An 18,712-nucleotide genomic window follows, 5' to 3' on the forward strand; every position below is an offset into this window, starting at 1 on the left:
TCCCGGTGTTATCATGTATAGGTCTCCTGGTGTCCCGGTGTTATCATGTATAGGTCTCCTGGTGTCCCGGTGTTATCATGTATAGGTCTCCTGGTGTCCCTGTGTTATCATGTATAGGTCTCCTCGTGTTATCATGTATAGGTCTCCTGGTGTCCCGGTGTTATCATGTATAGGTCTCCTGGTGTCCCGGTGTTATCATGTATAGGTCTCCTGGTGTCCCGGTGTTATCATGTATAGGTCTCCTGGTGTCCCTGTGTTATCATGTATAGGTCTCCTGGTGTCCCGGTGTTATCATGTATAGGTCTCCTGGTGTCCCTGTGTTATCATCTATAGGTCTCCTCGTGTTATCATGTATAGGTCTCCTGGTGTCCCGGTGTTATCATGTATAGGTCTCCTGGTGTCCCGGTGTTATCATGTATAGGTCTCCTGGTGTCCCGGTGTTATCATGTATAGGTCTCCTGGTGTCCCGGTGTTATCATGTATAGGTCTCCTGGTGTCCCTGTGTTATCATGTATAGGTCTCCTGGTGTCCCGGTGTTATCATGTATAGGTCTCCTGGTGTCCCGGTGTTATCATGTATAGGTCTCCTGGTGTCCCTGTGTTATCATGTATAGGTCTCCTCGTGTTATCATGTATAGGTCTCCTGGTGTCCCGGTGTTATCATGTATAGGTCTCCTGGTGTCCCGGTGTTATCATGTATAGGTCTCCTGGTGTCCCGGTGTTATCATGTATAGGTCTCCTGGTGTCCCGGTGTTATCATGTATAGGTCTCCTGGTGTCCCGGTGTTATCATGTATAGGTCTCCTGGTGTCCCTGTGTTATCATGTATAGGTCTCCTGGTGTCCCGGTGTTATCATGTATAGGTCTCCTGGTGTCCCGGTGTTATCATGTATAGGTCTCCTGGCGGTGCCGTGTCCTGCTGTTCTGGTGTGATGTCCGGTTGTACAGATGTGCCAGTGTAATAATGTACAGCAGTACAGGTGTGTTTGTCTGCATGTCACAATGTCCAGGTGTCTTGTACGTCGCACAGTCTGTAACTAATAAGCATCAATCATTTAGACCTTAGACCTCCCTTATAGAGCGCTCGCAATGAGCTGGAGCTGCTGAAGTTCTCTCCCTGTAAGACTCTGCACAAGTCGCCATCTTGCCCCATAACCTGCCTGACTGACAGGTTGTCAAAGTAAAAAAAGGAATCATCAAAGGACAGCCCCTTTAAGTCTTCTCTATAATGTGTCATTATTTCTCGTTGTCGAGTAACCACTTCCTTTCCTGTCTGAGTGACCACCATCTCCAAACATCCATCTCTACGTGCTGCACAGACTTGTTTTAGACTCCTACCTCCCTAATAAGGCAACAGTAAGGGGAACGTGCAAAAACAAGAACGACTGAGGGGCGGCCCTCCTGAGTACGGGAAAAGGACCACCGGAGAGAAGCAGACAAGTGAGGACTTGTAAAGCAAGACCTAGGCCAAGTCTGTGAGACAGCCACCAGACCTAAACCAAGTCTGCGAGTGCCGCCAAACCTAGACCAAGTCTGCGCGAGAGCCGCCAGACCAAGACCAAGTCTGCGCGAGAGGGGCCAGACCAAGACCAAGTACGCGCGAGAGCCGCCAGACCAAGACCAAGTCTGTGAGTGCCGCCAAACCTAGCCCAAGTCTGTGAGAGAGCCGCCAAACCTACACCAAGTCTGCGAGAGAGCCGCCAGACCAAGACCAAGTCTGTGAGTGCCGCCAAACCTAGACCAGGTCTGTGAGAGAGCCGCCAAACCTACACCAAGTCTGTGAAACAGAGGTCAGACTTAGACCAAGTTCACGCGAGAGCCACCAGACCTAAACCAAGTCTGCGCAAGAGCCGCCAAACCTAGACCAAGTCTGCGAGAGAGCCGCCAGACCAAGACCAAGTCTGCACAACAACCGCCAGACCAAGACCAAGTCTATGCGACAGCTGCCAGACCTAGACCAAGTCTGTGAGTGCCGCCAAACCTAGACCAAGTCTGCCTAAGAGCTGTCAGACCTAGACCAAGTCCGTGCGACAGCTGCCAGACCTAGACCAAGTCTGCGCGAGAGCCGCCAGACCAAGACCAAGTCTGTGAGTGCCACCAAACCTAGACCAAGTCAGCATAAGAGCTGTCAGACCTAGACCAAGTCCGTGCGACAGCTGCCAGACCTAGACCAAGTCTGCGCGAGAGCCGCCAGACCAAGACCAAGTCTGTGAGTGCCGCCAAACCTAGACCAAGTCAGCATAAGAGCTGCAAGACCTAGACCAAGTCCGTGCGACAGCCGCCAGACCTAGACCAAGTCTGCACAACCGCCAGACCTAGATCAAGTCCATGCGACAGCTGCCAGACCTAGACCAAGTCTGTGCGCGAAACACCAGACCTAGATCAAGTCTGCGTGAGAGCCGCCAGACCAAGACCAAGTCTGCGTGATAGCTGTCAGACCTAGACCAAATCTGCGTGACAGCCGCCAGACCTAGACCAAGTCTGCGTGATAGCTGTCAGACGTAGACCAAGTCTGCGTGACAGCCGCCAGACCAAGACCAAGTCTGCGTGATAGCTGTCAGACCAAGACCAAGTCTGCGTGACAGCCGCCAGACCTAGACCAAGTCTGCGTGATAGCTGTCAGACCTAGACCAAGTCTGCGTGACAGCCGCCAGACCAAGACCAAGTCTGCGTGATAGCTGTCAGACCTAGACCAAGTCTGCATGACAGCCGCCAGACCAAGACCAAGTCTGCGTGATAGCTGTCAGACCTAGACCAAGTCTGCGTGAGAGCCGCCAGACCAAGACCAAGTCTGCGTGAGAGCCGCCAGACCAAGACCAAGTCTGCGTGACAGCCGCCAGACCAAGACCAAGTCTGCGTGATAGCTGTCAGACATAGACCAAGTGCATACAACAGTTGCTAGACCTAGACCAAGTCTGCGTGAGAACAGCCAGACCGAGACCAAGTCCGCGCGAGAGCTGCCAGACGTAGAGCAAGTCTAGATGCTGAGCTTTCCTGATAAATGGACTCCACCGGCTTAACTATTGATCTAGCTTGAGTCTTTGGGTGGTTGTAGTTTGGACATCAAGGGTGATTGGTGCAGTCATTTGTAGAAGGTGCAGAGTAATGATCTGTCATTTCCTCGGACATTCGGATGAAGATTTCTCATTATTTTCTAAAACTTTCCAATCCATTTAAAACAAAAAAAAAAAAAGAAATAATGAAGAAAAGACGGGCAAGTAAAATACACCATCCCATGAAATAAAAGGACAGAAGGTGCGAAAATGTAAGAGGAAGACAAGTCTAGAGGTAAAAAACACAACAATCAAACACCGCGGGGGCATCCAGGTGGTCAGGTGGGGGGGACAAAGACGTATGGTATCAGCTATGTATCTGCCCGCAGAGGGAGAATCTCCTGATGAATGAAGTGCTAAATCCGCGCCTTAGACATCCGCTCCCGCGCCCCGGCGGCAATAGATTCACATTTCACAGGTTGTGGCCCGCAGGATAACCAACCAAGTCTGGCTATTAATCGAAGGGATTGATGATGGTTCACAAGACCGTGTGCCGAGGCTCCAACCAAACCGGTTCAGTCTGCAAAAAGATGGCTGATGGGGAAACGGGCAACGAGGAGCAATATTATATTACAATGCGATCGTGATGAAGAAGAGCAGTGGACGAGGTTAATATTCATCCTGATCCTCGGCTTGAAGCTCGTCGTTCTCATCATCTTCCGGAGGAGCAAATCCCTCCTGCAATGAAACCACAACTAGAGTTAATAGGCTCCCGACGGCCGAAATTCAACCAAAACGCACAACGGGGAGGAGTTACAAATGTGGCTCCACCTCCAAACATCATGTGACCGATTGAAATGATTGTACAGAAATATTCCAAACCAGCACCACACAATCCAGTGTTCAGGCTTATTAGAGGATAAGGACACCTTTCTGGACTTTATATATATATATATACACATATATACAGTACAGACCAAAAGTTTGGACACACCTTCTCATTTAAAGATTTTTCTGTATTTTCATGACTATGAACATTGTACATTCACACTGAAGGCATCAAAACTATGAATTACCACATGTGGAATTATATACTTAACAAAAAAGTGTGAAACAACTGAAAATATGTCTTATATTCTAGGTTCTTCACAGTAGCCACCTTTTGCTTTGATGACTGCTTTGCACACTCTTGGCATTCTCTTGATGAGCTTCAAGAGGTAGTCACCGGAAATGGTCTTCACTTCACAGGTGTGCCCTGTCAGGTTTAATAAGTGGGATTTCTTGCCTTATAAATGGGGTTGGGACCATCAGTTGTGTTGTGCAGAAGTCTAGTGGATGCACAGCTGATAGTCCTACTGAATAGACTGTTAGAATTTGTATTATGGCAAGAAAAAAGCAGCTAAGTAAAGAAAAACAAGTGGCCATCATTACTTTAAGAAATGAAGGTCAGTCAGTCCGAAAGATTGGGAAAACTTTGAAAGTGTCCCCAAGTGCAGTTGCAAAAACCATCAAGCGCTACAAAGAAACTGGCTCACATGAGGACCGCCCCAGGAAAGGAAGACCAAGAGTCACCTCTGCTTCTGAGGATAAGTTTATCCGAGTCACCAGCCTCAGAAATCGCAGGTTAACAGCAGCTCAGATTAGAGACCAGGTCAATGCCACACAGAGTTCTAGCAGCAGACACATCTCTACAACAACTGTTAAGAGGAGACTTTGTGCAGCAGGCCTTCATGGTAAAATAGCTCCTAGGAAACCACTGCTAAGGACAGGCAACAAGCAGAAGAGACTTGTTTGGGCTAAAGAACACAAGGAATGGACATTAGACCAGTGGAAATCTGTGCTTTAGTCTGATGAGTCCAAATTTGAGATCTTTGGTTCCAACCACCGTGTCTTTGTGCGACGCAGAGAAGGTGAACGGATGGACTCTACATGCCTGGTTCCCACCGTGAAGCATGGAGGAGGAGGTGTGATGGTGTGGGGGGCTTTGCTGGTGACACTGTTGGGGATTTATTCAAAATTGAAGGCATACTGACCCAGCATGGCTACCACAGCATCTTGCAGCGGAATGCTATTCCATCCGGTTTGCATTTAGTTGGACCATCATTTATTTTTCAACAGGACAATGACCCCAAACACCTCCACGCTGTGTAAGGGCTATTTGACCAAGAAGGAGAGTGATGGGGGGCTACGCCAGATGACCTGGCCTCCACAGTCACCAGACCTGAACCCAATCGAGATGGTTTGGGGTGAGCTGGACCGCAGAGTGAAGGCAAAAGGGCCAACAAGTGCTAAGTGACGCGCCCCTGGGCCTGTGTCGCGCTGCGCTGCGCATGCGGGAGCTTACCCGGAGCCGGATCTGTGGAGGGTTGTAGTCTCGTGGCGGTGACCCGGTCCGTGCCCAGGGAGTCAAACTAGACGGCAGTCCATTAGTAGTAAATGGTTGATGACTACGCCACCCGTTGAGTGCAGCCAGGGGGCTGCTGCTGCAGGGCAGACCGCTGAGGCCGATGGTGGGATTGTGCAGCGTGATAGTATAACCCCCAACGGGAGGGGTATGGCCTCAGGGCAGCCGACGTGGATGATGGGGGTAGCAGGAACCACTCAGAGACGGTACGGTGTAGTTCAGGGTCTTTACTGGTAACAACAAAAGACCCTCCCGGAGTACTTGCTAGCGGATGGGGCCTGGTCAGTCCTTGAGCAGATGGGATCTCCCCTGGCCAGGCGTAGTTGTAGGCCTCCCAAACTGACTGTACTCTTCTGGCTACCTTGCTAGGAGCTGATGTAAGTAGCCCACGTCCCTGAGTGTACCGTGTGGTGCTCACCCGTATGGCCGGTGACTCGGGGCCTTCTAATGGCTTCCGCTCCACGATGGCGGTGCTGGTCCCACGCGTGTGACCGTGCCTTCGGGCTTCTGGGCCAGAGGACCTGAAATCCCCTGCCTGACGGATTCTGCTGCTGGGCAGGAATTAGTCCCCACAGCCTCGGACTCCGGGTCCGGTAAAAAGTCTTCTTAGTCAGGGCGAACTCTGCAGCTGCCAGCCCCTGACTCCTTGTAACTGCTGTTTCTTCCTATGCTGTCTCTACTTCTTCTCTTCTTCTACTCACTCACCCTGCCTCAGCCCCAGGTTTATATAGGGGAAGTTCTTCCCCTCCCAAGACTGGGCAGGAGGTGTGGCATGCACAGGATCCCTGACTAAAGGACCTCCCACCTGCTCTCAGACATAACATTACGTTACTGTGGCAACCAGACCCCTGGGGTGTCACATTCCCCCCTAGTAAAATTTAGTACTCCGGGACTAAACACATTTAGAAAACATAACAAGGCAAAACATTAATAATACAATAAGAAAACACATAAAGATGGTTACGGCGTGTCCGCAACCGGGTGCAGTCTCTGAAGAAAGCAAGGTGTCCATTTCACCAACACAGGGAGACGTAACCAGGTAGGGGTCTGTTCTACCCCGAGTCCTTGACAGTCTTTAGTCCATCCTGGGTTACGCTCCAACTATATACAAGGATTCCCGGTAAATCCACCAAGGATTCCTAAAAACAACTAGAAATACAAAATTACACACAAGCAACTATAGACAGGTAAACATTATAAAATAGCTTAAACATTTAGATCCTCCAACGTGCGGGTAACTGGCCTCTAGTGGCCCTAGTGGACCTACGGAGCTGACTGTCTGGCCCTGAACTACAGGGTGTAGGAGCTGTCAAGGGTAAACTGGGCAGCTGTCTACCGGCTCTTTGTCTCACTAGGGGTACGGCAGGCTCACTATAAGCAGAGGGTTGATTCTCCTGTTCTACTTGTGTGGAGTCTTCTGCCTCCTGGACCGGCTGTTCTTCCAGCTCTACCCGTTGCTCCGTAGGTTCTTGGGATGATGGTTGGAGGAAGGTGAGTACGGGTACCACAACTGCACCATTGACTTGAGTCCAAGACCGAGGGAAGTCCCCGAGCACGGTACTAACCATATCTTCCCTTTCTCCCACGGGTCGATGGTCTTCTTGTTCCTCTTCAGGGTTCCTCAGTTGTTCGGGACACTTCTTCAGGTGGTCCCGGGATACAATGGCTGTGGTTTCCCCTCCGTCTTTACTGATGGTACAGACCTTCGGGTTCTCGTGGCTTGAGGGCAGTACGGTGTACGGGTCCTTCTCCCACTGGTCATCCAACTTGTGGAGCCGTCTTTTCCTCTTCAAGACCTGCTCTCCGGGTACCAGGGGAACAGCGGGAGCATACTGGTTGTAAGTCTTCTCTTGTCTTTCCCTAGCCTGACAGAGACTTCGCTCCACGCTCTCCTGTACTCTCCGGTACTGCTGCTGCCTCTCTGTGTCCCAGTCTGTTTCTGGTGAAGTGTCCTCAGGTGTCAGGACTCCCATTTCCAGGTCAACAGGTAACTTACCAGGTCTCGCCCTCATTAGGTAAGCCGGGGTACAGTTGGTGGAACCTACCGGGATGTGGTTGTATAGGTCCACCAGATCGGGCAACTTCTCAGGCCACAGACTGCGTTCTTCCAGGGGCAATGTTTTTAGAAGATCCATTACCACCTGGTTCATTTTTTCACAAAGTCCATTAGTTTGCGGATGGTAGGGTGTCGTCCTTATCTTCCGGCAGCCATACAGATTGCAGAATTCCTGGAAGACCTCCGCTTCAAAGGCAGGTCCCTGGTCCGTCAGCACTTGGTCCGGGTACCCGTGTGGACGGCAGAAGTGCTGCTGGAAGGCCCTAGCTGCTGTTTGAGCCGTTAAGTCCTTGACGGGGACGACAACCAAGAACCGGGAGTAATGATCCACGATGGTTAACGCGTAGACGTAGCCACTTCTGCTTGGGGTCAGTTTTACATGATCCAAGGCTACCAGTTCCAACGGTTGCCGGGTGACGATGGACTGCAGGGGAGTCTTCTGGCTGGCCCGGTCCTTCCTTCTCAGATTGCACGGGCCACAGTCTCTGCACCACTTCTCGATGGTTCCCCTCATGCCTACCCAGTGGAACCGCTCGCGCAGCAGGAACTCCAGCTTTTTCCACCCGAAGTGTCCAGCTCCGTCGTGGTATGCCTCCATCACCATGGCTGCGTCTCTTCGGGGCACCACTACTTGCCAGAGTAGTTCATGCGTCCGGGAGTTGACCATTCTGCGGCACAACTTCCCCTTGTAAAGGAATAGTCGACTCTTCTCCGCCCATAGTTGTTTGGCTTCCTCCGGAGCGTCTGGTTCAAGGCGAGCCTCCGGCCGAGTCAGCATCTCCTTCACCAGTCGGACGGCAGGGTCGCTGTCTTGCGTTTCCGCCCAGTTGTAGTGGGGTAAGGGGTTCAACGTAGCAGCCTGCTTACCCCTTACCCGGTGGGAATACTGGATAGTCCCATGACGGTGGAACGCAGGGAGTTCAACTTCTTCCAGTCCCTCCGGATCTTCTCCTTCGTCCGGCAGGTTGGGCATCCTGGACAGGGCGTCCGCGTTAGTATTGGAGCGTCCTGCCCGGTATTTGATTGTGAACTCGTAGTTGGACAGACGGGCCATCCACCTCTGCTCCAGGGCACCGAGTCTTGCCGTGTCCAGGTGTGTCAACGGGTTGTTATCCGTGTATACGGTGAACCGGGAAGAAGCGAGGTAATGCCTAAAGCGCTCGGTGACTGCCCATACCACGGCCAGGAACTCTAGCTTAAATGAGCTGTAATTTTCGGGGTTCCTTTCGGTGGGTCGCAGTTTTCGGCTGGCATAGGAGATTACTCGTTCTCTCCCCTGCTGAATCTGGGACAGTACGGCTCCTAGCCCGATGTTACTGGCGTCGGTGTAGAGGATGAAGGGCTGGCTATAGTCCGGGTACGCCAAGATTTCATCCCCCGTGAGGGCCATCTTCAGCTGGCGGAAGGACTCTTCTTCTAGCTTTTCCCATTTGAAGGGCGGCTTCTGGTTCTTGGCCTTCCGGGACTGGCCTATCAGGAGGTCCTGCATAGGTGCTGCCTTTTTGGTGAAACCGGGAATAAACCTTCGGTAGTAGCCTACCAACCCTAGGAACTGCCGCACTTCTTTTACGCTGGAGGGGCTTGGCCATCCCTTAATTGCGGTGATCTTATCGGGGTCGGGAGCCACTCCGTCAGCGCTCACCACATGTCCCAGGTATTGCACCTTTGGTTTCAGGAGGTGACACTTGGAGGGTTTCACCTTTAGGCCGTAACTCGCCAGAGCTTCGAACACCTCCGCCAGGTGTTTCAGGTGGTCCTCATAAGTTTTGGAGTATACGATGACATCGTCCAGGTACAACAGGACCGTCTCGAAGTTTCTGTGGCCCAGACAGCACTCCATTAATCGTTGGAAGGTTCCTGGGGCGTTGCAGAGTCCGAACGGCATGCAGGTGAACTCGCTAAGTCCCATCGGGGTGGTGAATGCGGTCTTCTCCCGGTCCGCCTCTGCTACAGGAACCTGCCAGTACCCGCTAGTGAGATCCAAGGTAGAGAAGAAGTTAGCAGATCTTAAAGCAGCCAATGACTCCTCTATCCTTGGTAAGGGGTACGCATCCTTGTGTGTGATACGGTTGATTTTCCGGTAATCTACACACATCCTCATGGTGTTGTCTTTCTTTTTGACTAAAACTAGTGGGGCTGCCCAGGGGCTACAGCTATCCCGGATTACCCCAGCCTCCTTCATGTCTCTAAGCATCCCCTTGGCGTGTTGGTAATGTGCAGGGGGTACGGGTCGATACCTCTCTTTTATGGGAGGATGATCTCCCGTGGGGATGCGGTGTTCTACCCCCTTGACTCGCCCGAAGTCTAACGGGTGTTTACTAAACACTCTCTCATACTCTTGAACCACCCGATAGACTCCTTGTTTCTGATGTGAGGGAGTGGAGTCAGTACCCAGATGTAGTTGCTGACACCAGTCCTCCATGTCTTTCTTAGAGCCGTTACCTTCCTCCGGGTGAGATGGAGGCAAGGGTTCCACAGATTGTATAGAATTTTGATTAGTGGTATATAATTTGGCTAGCGTGGCATACCGGGGCAGGTACACTTCCCTCTCCCCGATATTTATTATGCGAACGGGCACCCTCCCATGGCGTACATTGACCACCCCCCGTGCTGTCAAAATGGTGGGCCTACTGTCTGAGTAAACTGGTTCTACCATTGCCTGGTAATCTCTACCTCTCAGACCAATAGCTGCCCGGCACCAAATCATCATTTCACTTTTTGGGGGCATGGCAATAGGAAAAGGGTCACACATTCTTACGCTACCAATCTCACCGCCGGAGAGTTCCACTTGTTGCCGTTGCATCAGTGCCCGGATCTCTTTCTGGAGCACCCGCTGCTCGCCGGAGCTGGCGTTCTTGGCAACCTGCTGTAAAAGGAAAATCACCTCTGCAAGACAATTTTCAATTACGTTAGTTCCTAGAGTTATTTTTGGGTGACTCTCATGTTTATCAATATCTACAATGATCAGTCCCTGTGCGGCCAGTTCGACTCTACCGATTTTGAGGGTCACCTCTTTAAATCCGATCTGTGGCACGGGCTGGCCATTGCTGGCGATGATACTCAAGTCGTCGTCAGGGTAGCGGGTAATATCCGAGTCATTCCAGTACTGCTTGAAGAGCACGTACGGGATGGTGGTGACCTGTGACCCGGTATCCAGTAGGGCACTCATGGGAATGCCATCCAGTACCACAGGCAAGACTGGACGTCCTCCCACATATCTGTCGCGCCAGTTCGATGGGCCTGGTGATCTTTTTCCTGGGGGTTGGCCCTCTACCCCAGGTTGTGCCCGTTTAAAGAACAGTACCTTTCCATATGTCCGGGTTGATTGCAGCGGCGGCAGATGGGTCGTCCGTCCTCGCTGTATCGGTCACTGGGTCTTCCTCTGGCCGGTGGGGTCCTCCTTGGTCGACGCCACGGGATGTCCTCCGGTCCGGATGCCAGCTGGATCTTCCCTGGGGTGGAAACCTGTAAAGACTGCACAGTTCGGGTTAGCGCAGCAACGCTCTTAACTAGCTCTTGGACCTGATGGTGTAGGTCTGGAGCCGGGTCATTGTCCAAAGCCTGCGCATGAGCTCCCACAGGCCCTGTCGACAAGGGCGCCGCCTCCTGGTGGTAAGTGATAGCTGGGCGCCTGTGGGTCACAACGCCACCCGGTGCTGGTTCTCGGAGCACCCGGATAGCTCTATCCTTGAACTGTGCAAAGTCCAGATGGGGATCCTGTAAGGCCATTGCCCGCAACTGGGTTCGGTGGGCATTGCAATATAAACCCTCTATAAATTGTTCAGTCAACAGCCTGTCCTCGTTTCCCACCCCATCAGGGTCGGTCTGCTTTATGGCCCTCAGGGCCTCTTGTAGGTTTAGTGCATAGTCCCTTATACTCTCATGCGCTCGCTGCTTGCACCCGTAGAATCTAAGCTTGATCTCGGCTGAGGTGCGGGTATCGAAGGTGTCCCTCAGCCGGGTTAGTATCTCTGCGACAGTCCTCCTCCCAGGTGGCCAAGATTTTACTTCTCTTTTGGCTGCCCCGGTTAGTTGGGCCACCAGGATGCTCACTTTTTGCTCTTCTGTGAGGGGGTACACCTGGAAGAGGCTATCCAGCTTTTCTCTAAAGTCATGCAGGGTATGTGACTCCCCTGAGTACTGGGGTAGCCAAGCTGCTCCCGGGATATAGGGCATGGTGAAGGGCATAACTGCAGCAGCGGTAGCGCTGGCGGGGGTTGAGGCAGTGAAGCTCTCCTCCGTATCCGACATCTTCCTCCCCCCTAGTGGACCGTGGCCTACCTTGCGATGATCCTCTTCCGTAGGCCGCGGCTCCGCAGTGGATCGTCAGGGTTGAGGACCTTCCGTCGCGCTCCTGTGACGTCGGCGTCTGCTGGGCTCCTTCCAGGACCTTACGCAACGTCCGGACGTGAGGCGGGGCTTCAGTTCTCGCGCGCTTTCGGAGTCCACGCCCCTCTTCTTCCCGCGCGACGTCCTCAAGATGGCGTCCAATGGCGGGAAAACTCCACGGATGGCGGGAAGAAGGTCGAAGATGGCGCCGGATGGCGGGAAAACTTCGCGGATGGCGGGAAGAAGGTAGAAGATGGCGCCGGATGGCGGGAAACCTCCACGGATAGCGGGAATCTTCACCACTGGTAAGTTTGAACAGTCTTTGCTTTTCAGGCACGCAGTACCCGGTGGTTGCGGGCACGAAATCCTGCCGACTACGCCAAAGTTGACGCGCCCCTGGGCCTGTGTCGCGCTGCGCTGCGCATGCGGGAGCTTACCCGGAGCCGGATCTGTGGAGGGTTGTAGTCTCGTGGCGGTGACCCGGTCCGTGCCCAGGGAGTCAAACTAGACGGCAGTCCATTAGTAGTAAATGGTTGATGACTACGCCACCCGTTGAGTGCAGCCAGGGGGCTGCTGCTGCAGGGCAGACCGCTGAGGCCGATGGTGGGATTGTGCAGCGTGATAGTATAACCCCCAACGGGAGGGGTATGGCCTCAGGGCAGCCGACGTGGATGATGGGGGTAGCAGGAACCACTCAGAGACGGTACGGTGTAGTTCAGGGTCTTTACTGGTAACAACAAAAGACCCTCCCGGAGTACTTGCTAGCGGATGGGGCCTGGTCAGTCCTTGAGCAGATGGGATCTCCCCTGGCCAGGCGTAGTTGTAGGCCTCCCAAACTGACTGTACTCTTCTGGCTACCTTGCTAGGAGCTGATGTAAGTAGCCCACGTCCCTGAGTGTACCGTGTGGTGCTCACCCGTATGGCCGGTGACTCGGGGCCTTCTAATGGCTTCCGCTCCACGATGGCGGTGCTGGTCCCACGCGTGTGACCGTGCCTTCGGGCTTCTGGGCCAGAGGACCTGAAATCCCCTGCCTGACGGATTCTGCTGCTGGGCAGGAATTAGTCCCCACAGCCTCGGACTCCGGGTCCGGTAAAAAGTCTTCTTAGTCAGGGCGAACTCTGCAGCTGCCAGCCCCTGACTCCTTGTAACTGCTGTTTCTTCCTATGCTGTCTCTACTTCTTCTCTTCTTCTACTCACTCACCCTGCCTCAGCCCCAGGTTTATATAGGGGAAGTTCTTCCCCTCCCAAGACTGGGCAGGAGGTGTGGCATGCACAGGATCCCTGACTAAAGGACCTCCCACCTGCTCTCAGACATAACATTACGTTACTGTGGCAACCAGACCCCTGGGGTGTCACACTAAGCATCTCTGGGAACTCCTTCAAGATTGTTGGAAGACCATTTCCGGTGACTACCTCTTGAAGCTCATCAAGAGAATGCCAAGAGTGTGCAAAGCAGTCATCAAAGCAAAAGGTGGCTACTGTGAAGACCCTAGAATATAAGACATATTTTCAGTGGTTTCACACTTTTTTGTTAAGTATATAATTCCACATGTGGTAATTCATAGTTTTGATGCCTTCAGTGTGAATGTACAATTTTGAAAGTCATGAAAATACAGAAAAATCTTTAAATGAGAAGGTGTGTCCAAACTTTTGGTCTGTACTGTAAATGTATATTTTTGGCCAAAAAAAAATTTTGCAGTTAAGCTTCAACAAAAAATTTTGCACTGTTTGACTTTTACAGTCTCTGCTTCCTGCACAATACTGGCTGCAGGATGAAGTAAGAACCCATCAGAGCTCATTTCGATAACTTTGTGATCTGATTTTTCTGAAATCCATGGACCACATCAACAGAGAGCTGAACTTAGATATGGTCATAAATCAGATAAAAGCAGTAAAACTGTATTGTCAGAACGGGTTCACTGACGGACTCTCAGTTAAATCATTCTGCAGCTGGTAATACAGTTATGGCCGAAAGTGTTGGCACCCTGGAAATATTCCAGAAAATGAAGTATTTTTCTGAGAAAAGTACAGTGAAGGAAATAAGTATTTGATCCCTTGCTGTTTTTGTAAGTTTGCCCACTGACAAAGACATGAACAGTCTATAATTTTAAGGGTAGGTTAATTTTAACTTTGAGAGACAGAATATCCAAAAAAATCAAGAAAATCACATTGTATAAATTAGATAAATTTATTTGCATTTTGCAGTGAGAAATAAGTATTTGATCCCCTACAAACCATTATGAGTTCTGGCTCCTACAGACCAGTTAGACGCTCCTAATAAACTCGTTACCTGCATTATACACAGCTGTCTTACATAGTCACCTGTATAAAAGACTCCTGTCCACAGACTCAACTAATCAGTCAGACTCTAACCTCTACAACATGGGCAAGACCAAAGAGCTTTCCAAGGATGTCAGGGACAAGATCATAGACCTGCACAAAGCTGGAATGGGCTACAAAACCATAAGTAAGATGCTGGGGGAGAAGGAGACAACTGTTGGTGCAATAGTAAAAAAATGGAAGAAATACAAAATGACTGTCAATCGACATCGATCTGGGGCACCATGCAAAATCTGACCTCGTGGGGTATCCTTGATCATGAGGAAGGTGAGAGATCAGCCTAAAACTACACGGGGGGAACTTGTTAATGATCTCAAGGCAGCTGGGACCACAGTCACCAAGAAAACCATTGGTAACACATTACGCCTTAAAGGTTTAAAATCCTGGAGTGCCCGCAAGGTCCCCCTGCTCAAGAAGGCACATGTGCAGCCCGTCTGGAGTTTGCCAATGAACACCTGGATGATTCTGAGAGTTATTGGGAGAAGGTCCTGAGGTCAGATGAGACAAAAATTTAGCTCTTTGGCATTAACTCAACTGGCCGTGTTGGGAGGAAGAGAAATGCTGCCTATGACCCAAAGAACACCATCCCCACTGTCAAGCATGGAGGTGGAAACATTATGTTTTGGGGGTGTTTCTCTGCTAAGAACACAACCTCCTTCCTTCCGCCAGGACATTAAAAATGGGTCGTGGTTGGGTCTTCCAGCAAGACAATGACCCAAAACATACAGCCAGGGCAACAAAGGAGTGGCTCAAAAAGAAGTACAGTAAGGTCATGTCGTGTCCTAGCTAGTCTCCAGACCTTAATCCCATAGAAAACTTATGGAGGGAATTGAACCTCCGAGTTGCCAAGCGACAGCCTCAAAATCTGAATGATTTAGAGATGATCTGCAAAGAGGAGTGGACCAAAACTCCTCCTGACATGTGCGCAACCCTCATCATCAACTACAAACAACGTCTGACTGCTGTGCTGCCAACAAGGGTTTTACCACCAAGTATTAAGTGTTGTTTGCCAGAGGAATCAAATACTTATTTCTCACTGCAAAATGCAAATAAATTTATCTAATTTATACAATGTGATTTTCTTGATTTTTTTGGGATATTCTATCTCTCAATGTTAAAATTAACCTTCCCCTTAAAATTATAGACTGTTCATGTCTGTCAGTGGACAAACTTACAAAAACAGCAAGGGATCAAATAATTATTTCCTTCACTGTATATGAATTATTACACGTTTTGTTATACGCGTTTATTTCCTTTGTGTTTATTGGAACACAAAAAAAAATTGAGAAAATAAGGTAAATTGAACATAATTTCAAACAAAACCCCAAAAATGGGCTAGACAAAATTGTTGCCATCTTTTCACAATTGTGGGTAAATAACTTTGTTTCAAGCATGTGATGCTCATTCACGCTCACCTGTGGCAAGTAACAGGTGTGGTCAGTATGAAAATCACACCTCAAACGAGATAAAAAGAGAAGCCAAAATCCTTCTGGGAAAGCCTCATCAATCTACTGTTTATTGAAAACGGAATGAGGCCTACAAAGAAAAGAACACAGCACCTACAGTCAAGTATGGTGGAGGTTCAAAGATGTTTTGGTGTTGTTTGGTGCCTTTTGATTGTGTGCCAGGTATAATGAAATGTGAAGATTACCAAAGGATTTTGGGTCGCAATGTAGTGCCCAGTGGCAGAAAGCTGGGTGTGAGTCCTAGGTCATGGGTTTCCCAGCAGGACCCCAAACATACTTCAAGAACCCCCAGAAATGGATAGAAACAAAGCGCTGGAGAATTCTGAAGTGGCAGCAATGAGTCCGGATCTAAATACCATTATTCACTGGTACAGAGATCTTAAAATTGGTGTTGGGAGAAGACGTCTTCACATATGAGAGACCTGGAGCAGATTGTAAGAAGAGTCCAAGATCCCGGCTGAGGAGGAAGAAGCTGATGGTTATAGGAAGCGACTGACTGCAGCTATTTATTCCCCAGGGTGCAACCAAATATTAAGCTGAGGGTGCCAATAATTTTGTCCAGACAATTTTTGGGGGTTTGTGTGAAATTATGTCCAATTTGCCTTTTTTTCTCTGGTTTTTTTGTGTTGTTCCAATACACACAGAGGAAATAAACCTGTGTATAACAAAACATGTGTAGCCGCAATAATGTTCTGGGAGAAATACTTCATTTTCTGGAAGAATTTCGGCCATGATGGTATGCAGGGAAACAAAGAGCCCAAAATACATAATTTTATGTTAACATAGAAAAAAAAGAGGATTTTTGATACTCATCATAAAATCTCATTCTTGTCGCCTTCATCAAGGGTGAAGTCTGCTGCCACCTGAAGGCTGATACTAGTGGAAAAACCTTAAAAGACATAAGTCTTTTGCCTGCTGGCACAAAGCTACTCAGAGAGAAAGCAGCGGTAGAAGCAAAAGAACAAAAGCAAAAAAACAACTGCCTCAAGAATAAATGCAAATGAACACCCGAACGGGGAATTCGAGGGAGGGTGCCGTGTCATCCCCCAATGAAGGCTGCGAGAGAGAGATTTTACAGGGAATACCAAAAATCCTCTTTTCTCGGGTGCTTCGTTGGGGGGGACACAGAAACCATAGGATGTTCTAAAGCAGTTCTTTTGATGGGGAATAAAAATAATAATGTTCTAAAAGGATAATTATTACTCGGGCAATCACCCGAGCGACTGCCGCTTGCAGCACCTTCCAGTTAAGACTTACAAAAGTATGAACTCTGGAAAACCTAAAAAAGTTATTGACAGATTACCAAGTAGCGACCTTACAGAATTGCAAAATAGATGCCAAGTAGGTTCCTGCAGCCCGAGTAATGCGACTTGTATCCCTGAATGAGATATGCTTCCAGTATGGCGAATCGAATTCAGTCAGCAATGGTTGCCTTCGAGGTGGCCAGACCTCTGCGGGGTGCTTTCTGTGATGACAAATAAGGTGCTCGAAACTCTTAAAAGAACTGTGCCTAACAAGTCCTGACCACGTCAAGACTGTGCAAAGATCTCTCAGGGGGATGAGATGGCGACTGACAGCAGGACTGGAGGAGATCCAGGGGGGCAACATAGCAACATCAAATGTGCCACGCCCTGAAGTAAAGCTTTGGCCTGAAGTTTGGGAGCCAGAATTATTCAGAACATGATAACAAAGGCCAAATCCGGGCCCTTGAGGGAACTAAGAACCAATCCTGACTCCAGGGCAGACTGCATAAAGGATTGAAGAACCAGGAGTAAGAAAGACATAGGAGGAAAAATTGTTGGACCCACACCAACGAAAAAAGGAATTCCAAGTGCAACATGCAGAATACATAACATGGAGATCTTTCGTGCCCTGATCATGGTCTGGATAACTTGATCAGAAAGGGCTGATGCCTTCAGCACCGTGATTTCAATAGCCATGCGGTTTAATTGAGCAACCACGTAGAGGCTCCACAGGCCGTCTGCAAGGAAGTTGACCATTTTCACGTACCAGGACCTACGGGGGGCCAGTTTGGAGCAATGAGGGTGATGAAAACCTCCTCTGTCTTGATCTTCTTCAGGAGCCTATGTAGAGTGGTTAGTGGTGGCAACAGGTATGGGAGGGAGAACTGTGAACAAGAGCTCGCCAGAGCATTGGAAGAAACTAACAGAGTCTCAAGACCTGGACACAAACCTAAAAATCATGTGGTTCAGCCTAGATGCCATCAGATTCACATCTGGAGTGCCTCACAAATGACAAATCGGTCTGCAAACCTCTTGATGAAAAAAGTGCTCTTCTGCAAATAGCCTCTGGCAGCTAAAAGCCTGCAGTCCAGTTGTCCATTCCAGGTATATGGGTCGCTGAGATCATAGGAAATCTTTCTTCCAATTCCAAAATACTTGAAACCTCTGCCGTGACTGACCGGCATCAAGTTTCGCCATGATGGTTGATGTATGCCACCACAGTGGTATTGTTAGAATGGATCTGGACAGGCAAACCCAAAGGCAAGTGATTCCAGTGAAGAAGAGATAAGCAGATGTTCCTGAGCTCCAGTACGTTGACGGCAGACACTTCACCTGCTTCTTCCAACAGCCTCGAACAGACAACTGTCGAAAAACTGGCATCCATCATGAGGATCTGCCACCGAATGGAAGGAAGGAGTGACCCTTGTGAATCAGGGGCAAGGTCAACCACCAGCCGAGAGACTGTCGGACGTACAATGGTAGAAAGACTGGCCAACCCAAGGAGACGGCGGACCTGTCCCAACATGAAAGAAGGGTACTCTACAAGAATCTGGAATGAAACTGAGCAAAAGGTATTGTATTGATGGCCACAACCATCTTCCCAGGATGCTCATGCAGAAGTGGAAAGGTTTCTCAAAGGCCATCTCGAAAGGAACAGATGCTGGACTGAGGAGCAGATGTCTTAGCTTCTGGGAGAAAATGCTTCACCTGAAACCTCTGAAGTGCTCCCTTGGAGGGACTGGTACAATGACCCCTCAATGAAGAAGAGAAGATATGGCTTGGCAGAAACCAGAATTCCAAGTAAAAGTCCTAAGGGGACGAGCCATGAAGAAATGGTTGTGTGGGAGAGTAGTGAACTCTATTCTGTAACTGGAGGATTCA

At 49.8% G+C, this 18,712-nt stretch overlaps 1 protein-coding gene across 4 annotated transcripts in view; it reads right to left on the reverse strand.

The window, feature by feature from the left end:
- Positions 1-310: 310 nt before the first annotated feature.
- Positions 311-18,712, reverse strand: part of MAPRE3 (microtubule associated protein RP/EB family member 3) — a 274,713-nt gene continuing 256,311 nt past the window's right edge. For 3 of the 4 annotated variants that reach the window (XM_073673650.1, XM_073673652.1, XM_073673649.1), the window contains one exon: positions 311-3,729. In XM_073673650.1, coding sequence (XP_073529751.1) covers positions 3,661-3,729 — 69 coding nt within the window. In that variant the 3' untranslated portion in view covers positions 311-3,660. The remainder of the gene's footprint in view (positions 3,730-18,712) is intronic. The other variant, XM_073673651.1, reaches the window with a different exon arrangement.

The sequence above is a fragment of the Phyllobates terribilis genome, unplaced genomic scaffold (assembly GCF_046119375.1).
Source record: "Phyllobates terribilis strain yellow unplaced genomic scaffold, ASM4611937v1 Scaffold_3__8_contigs__length_932513732, whole genome shotgun sequence".
In the NCBI taxonomy this organism is placed as follows: Eukaryota; Metazoa; Chordata; class Amphibia; order Anura; family Dendrobatidae; genus Phyllobates; species Phyllobates terribilis.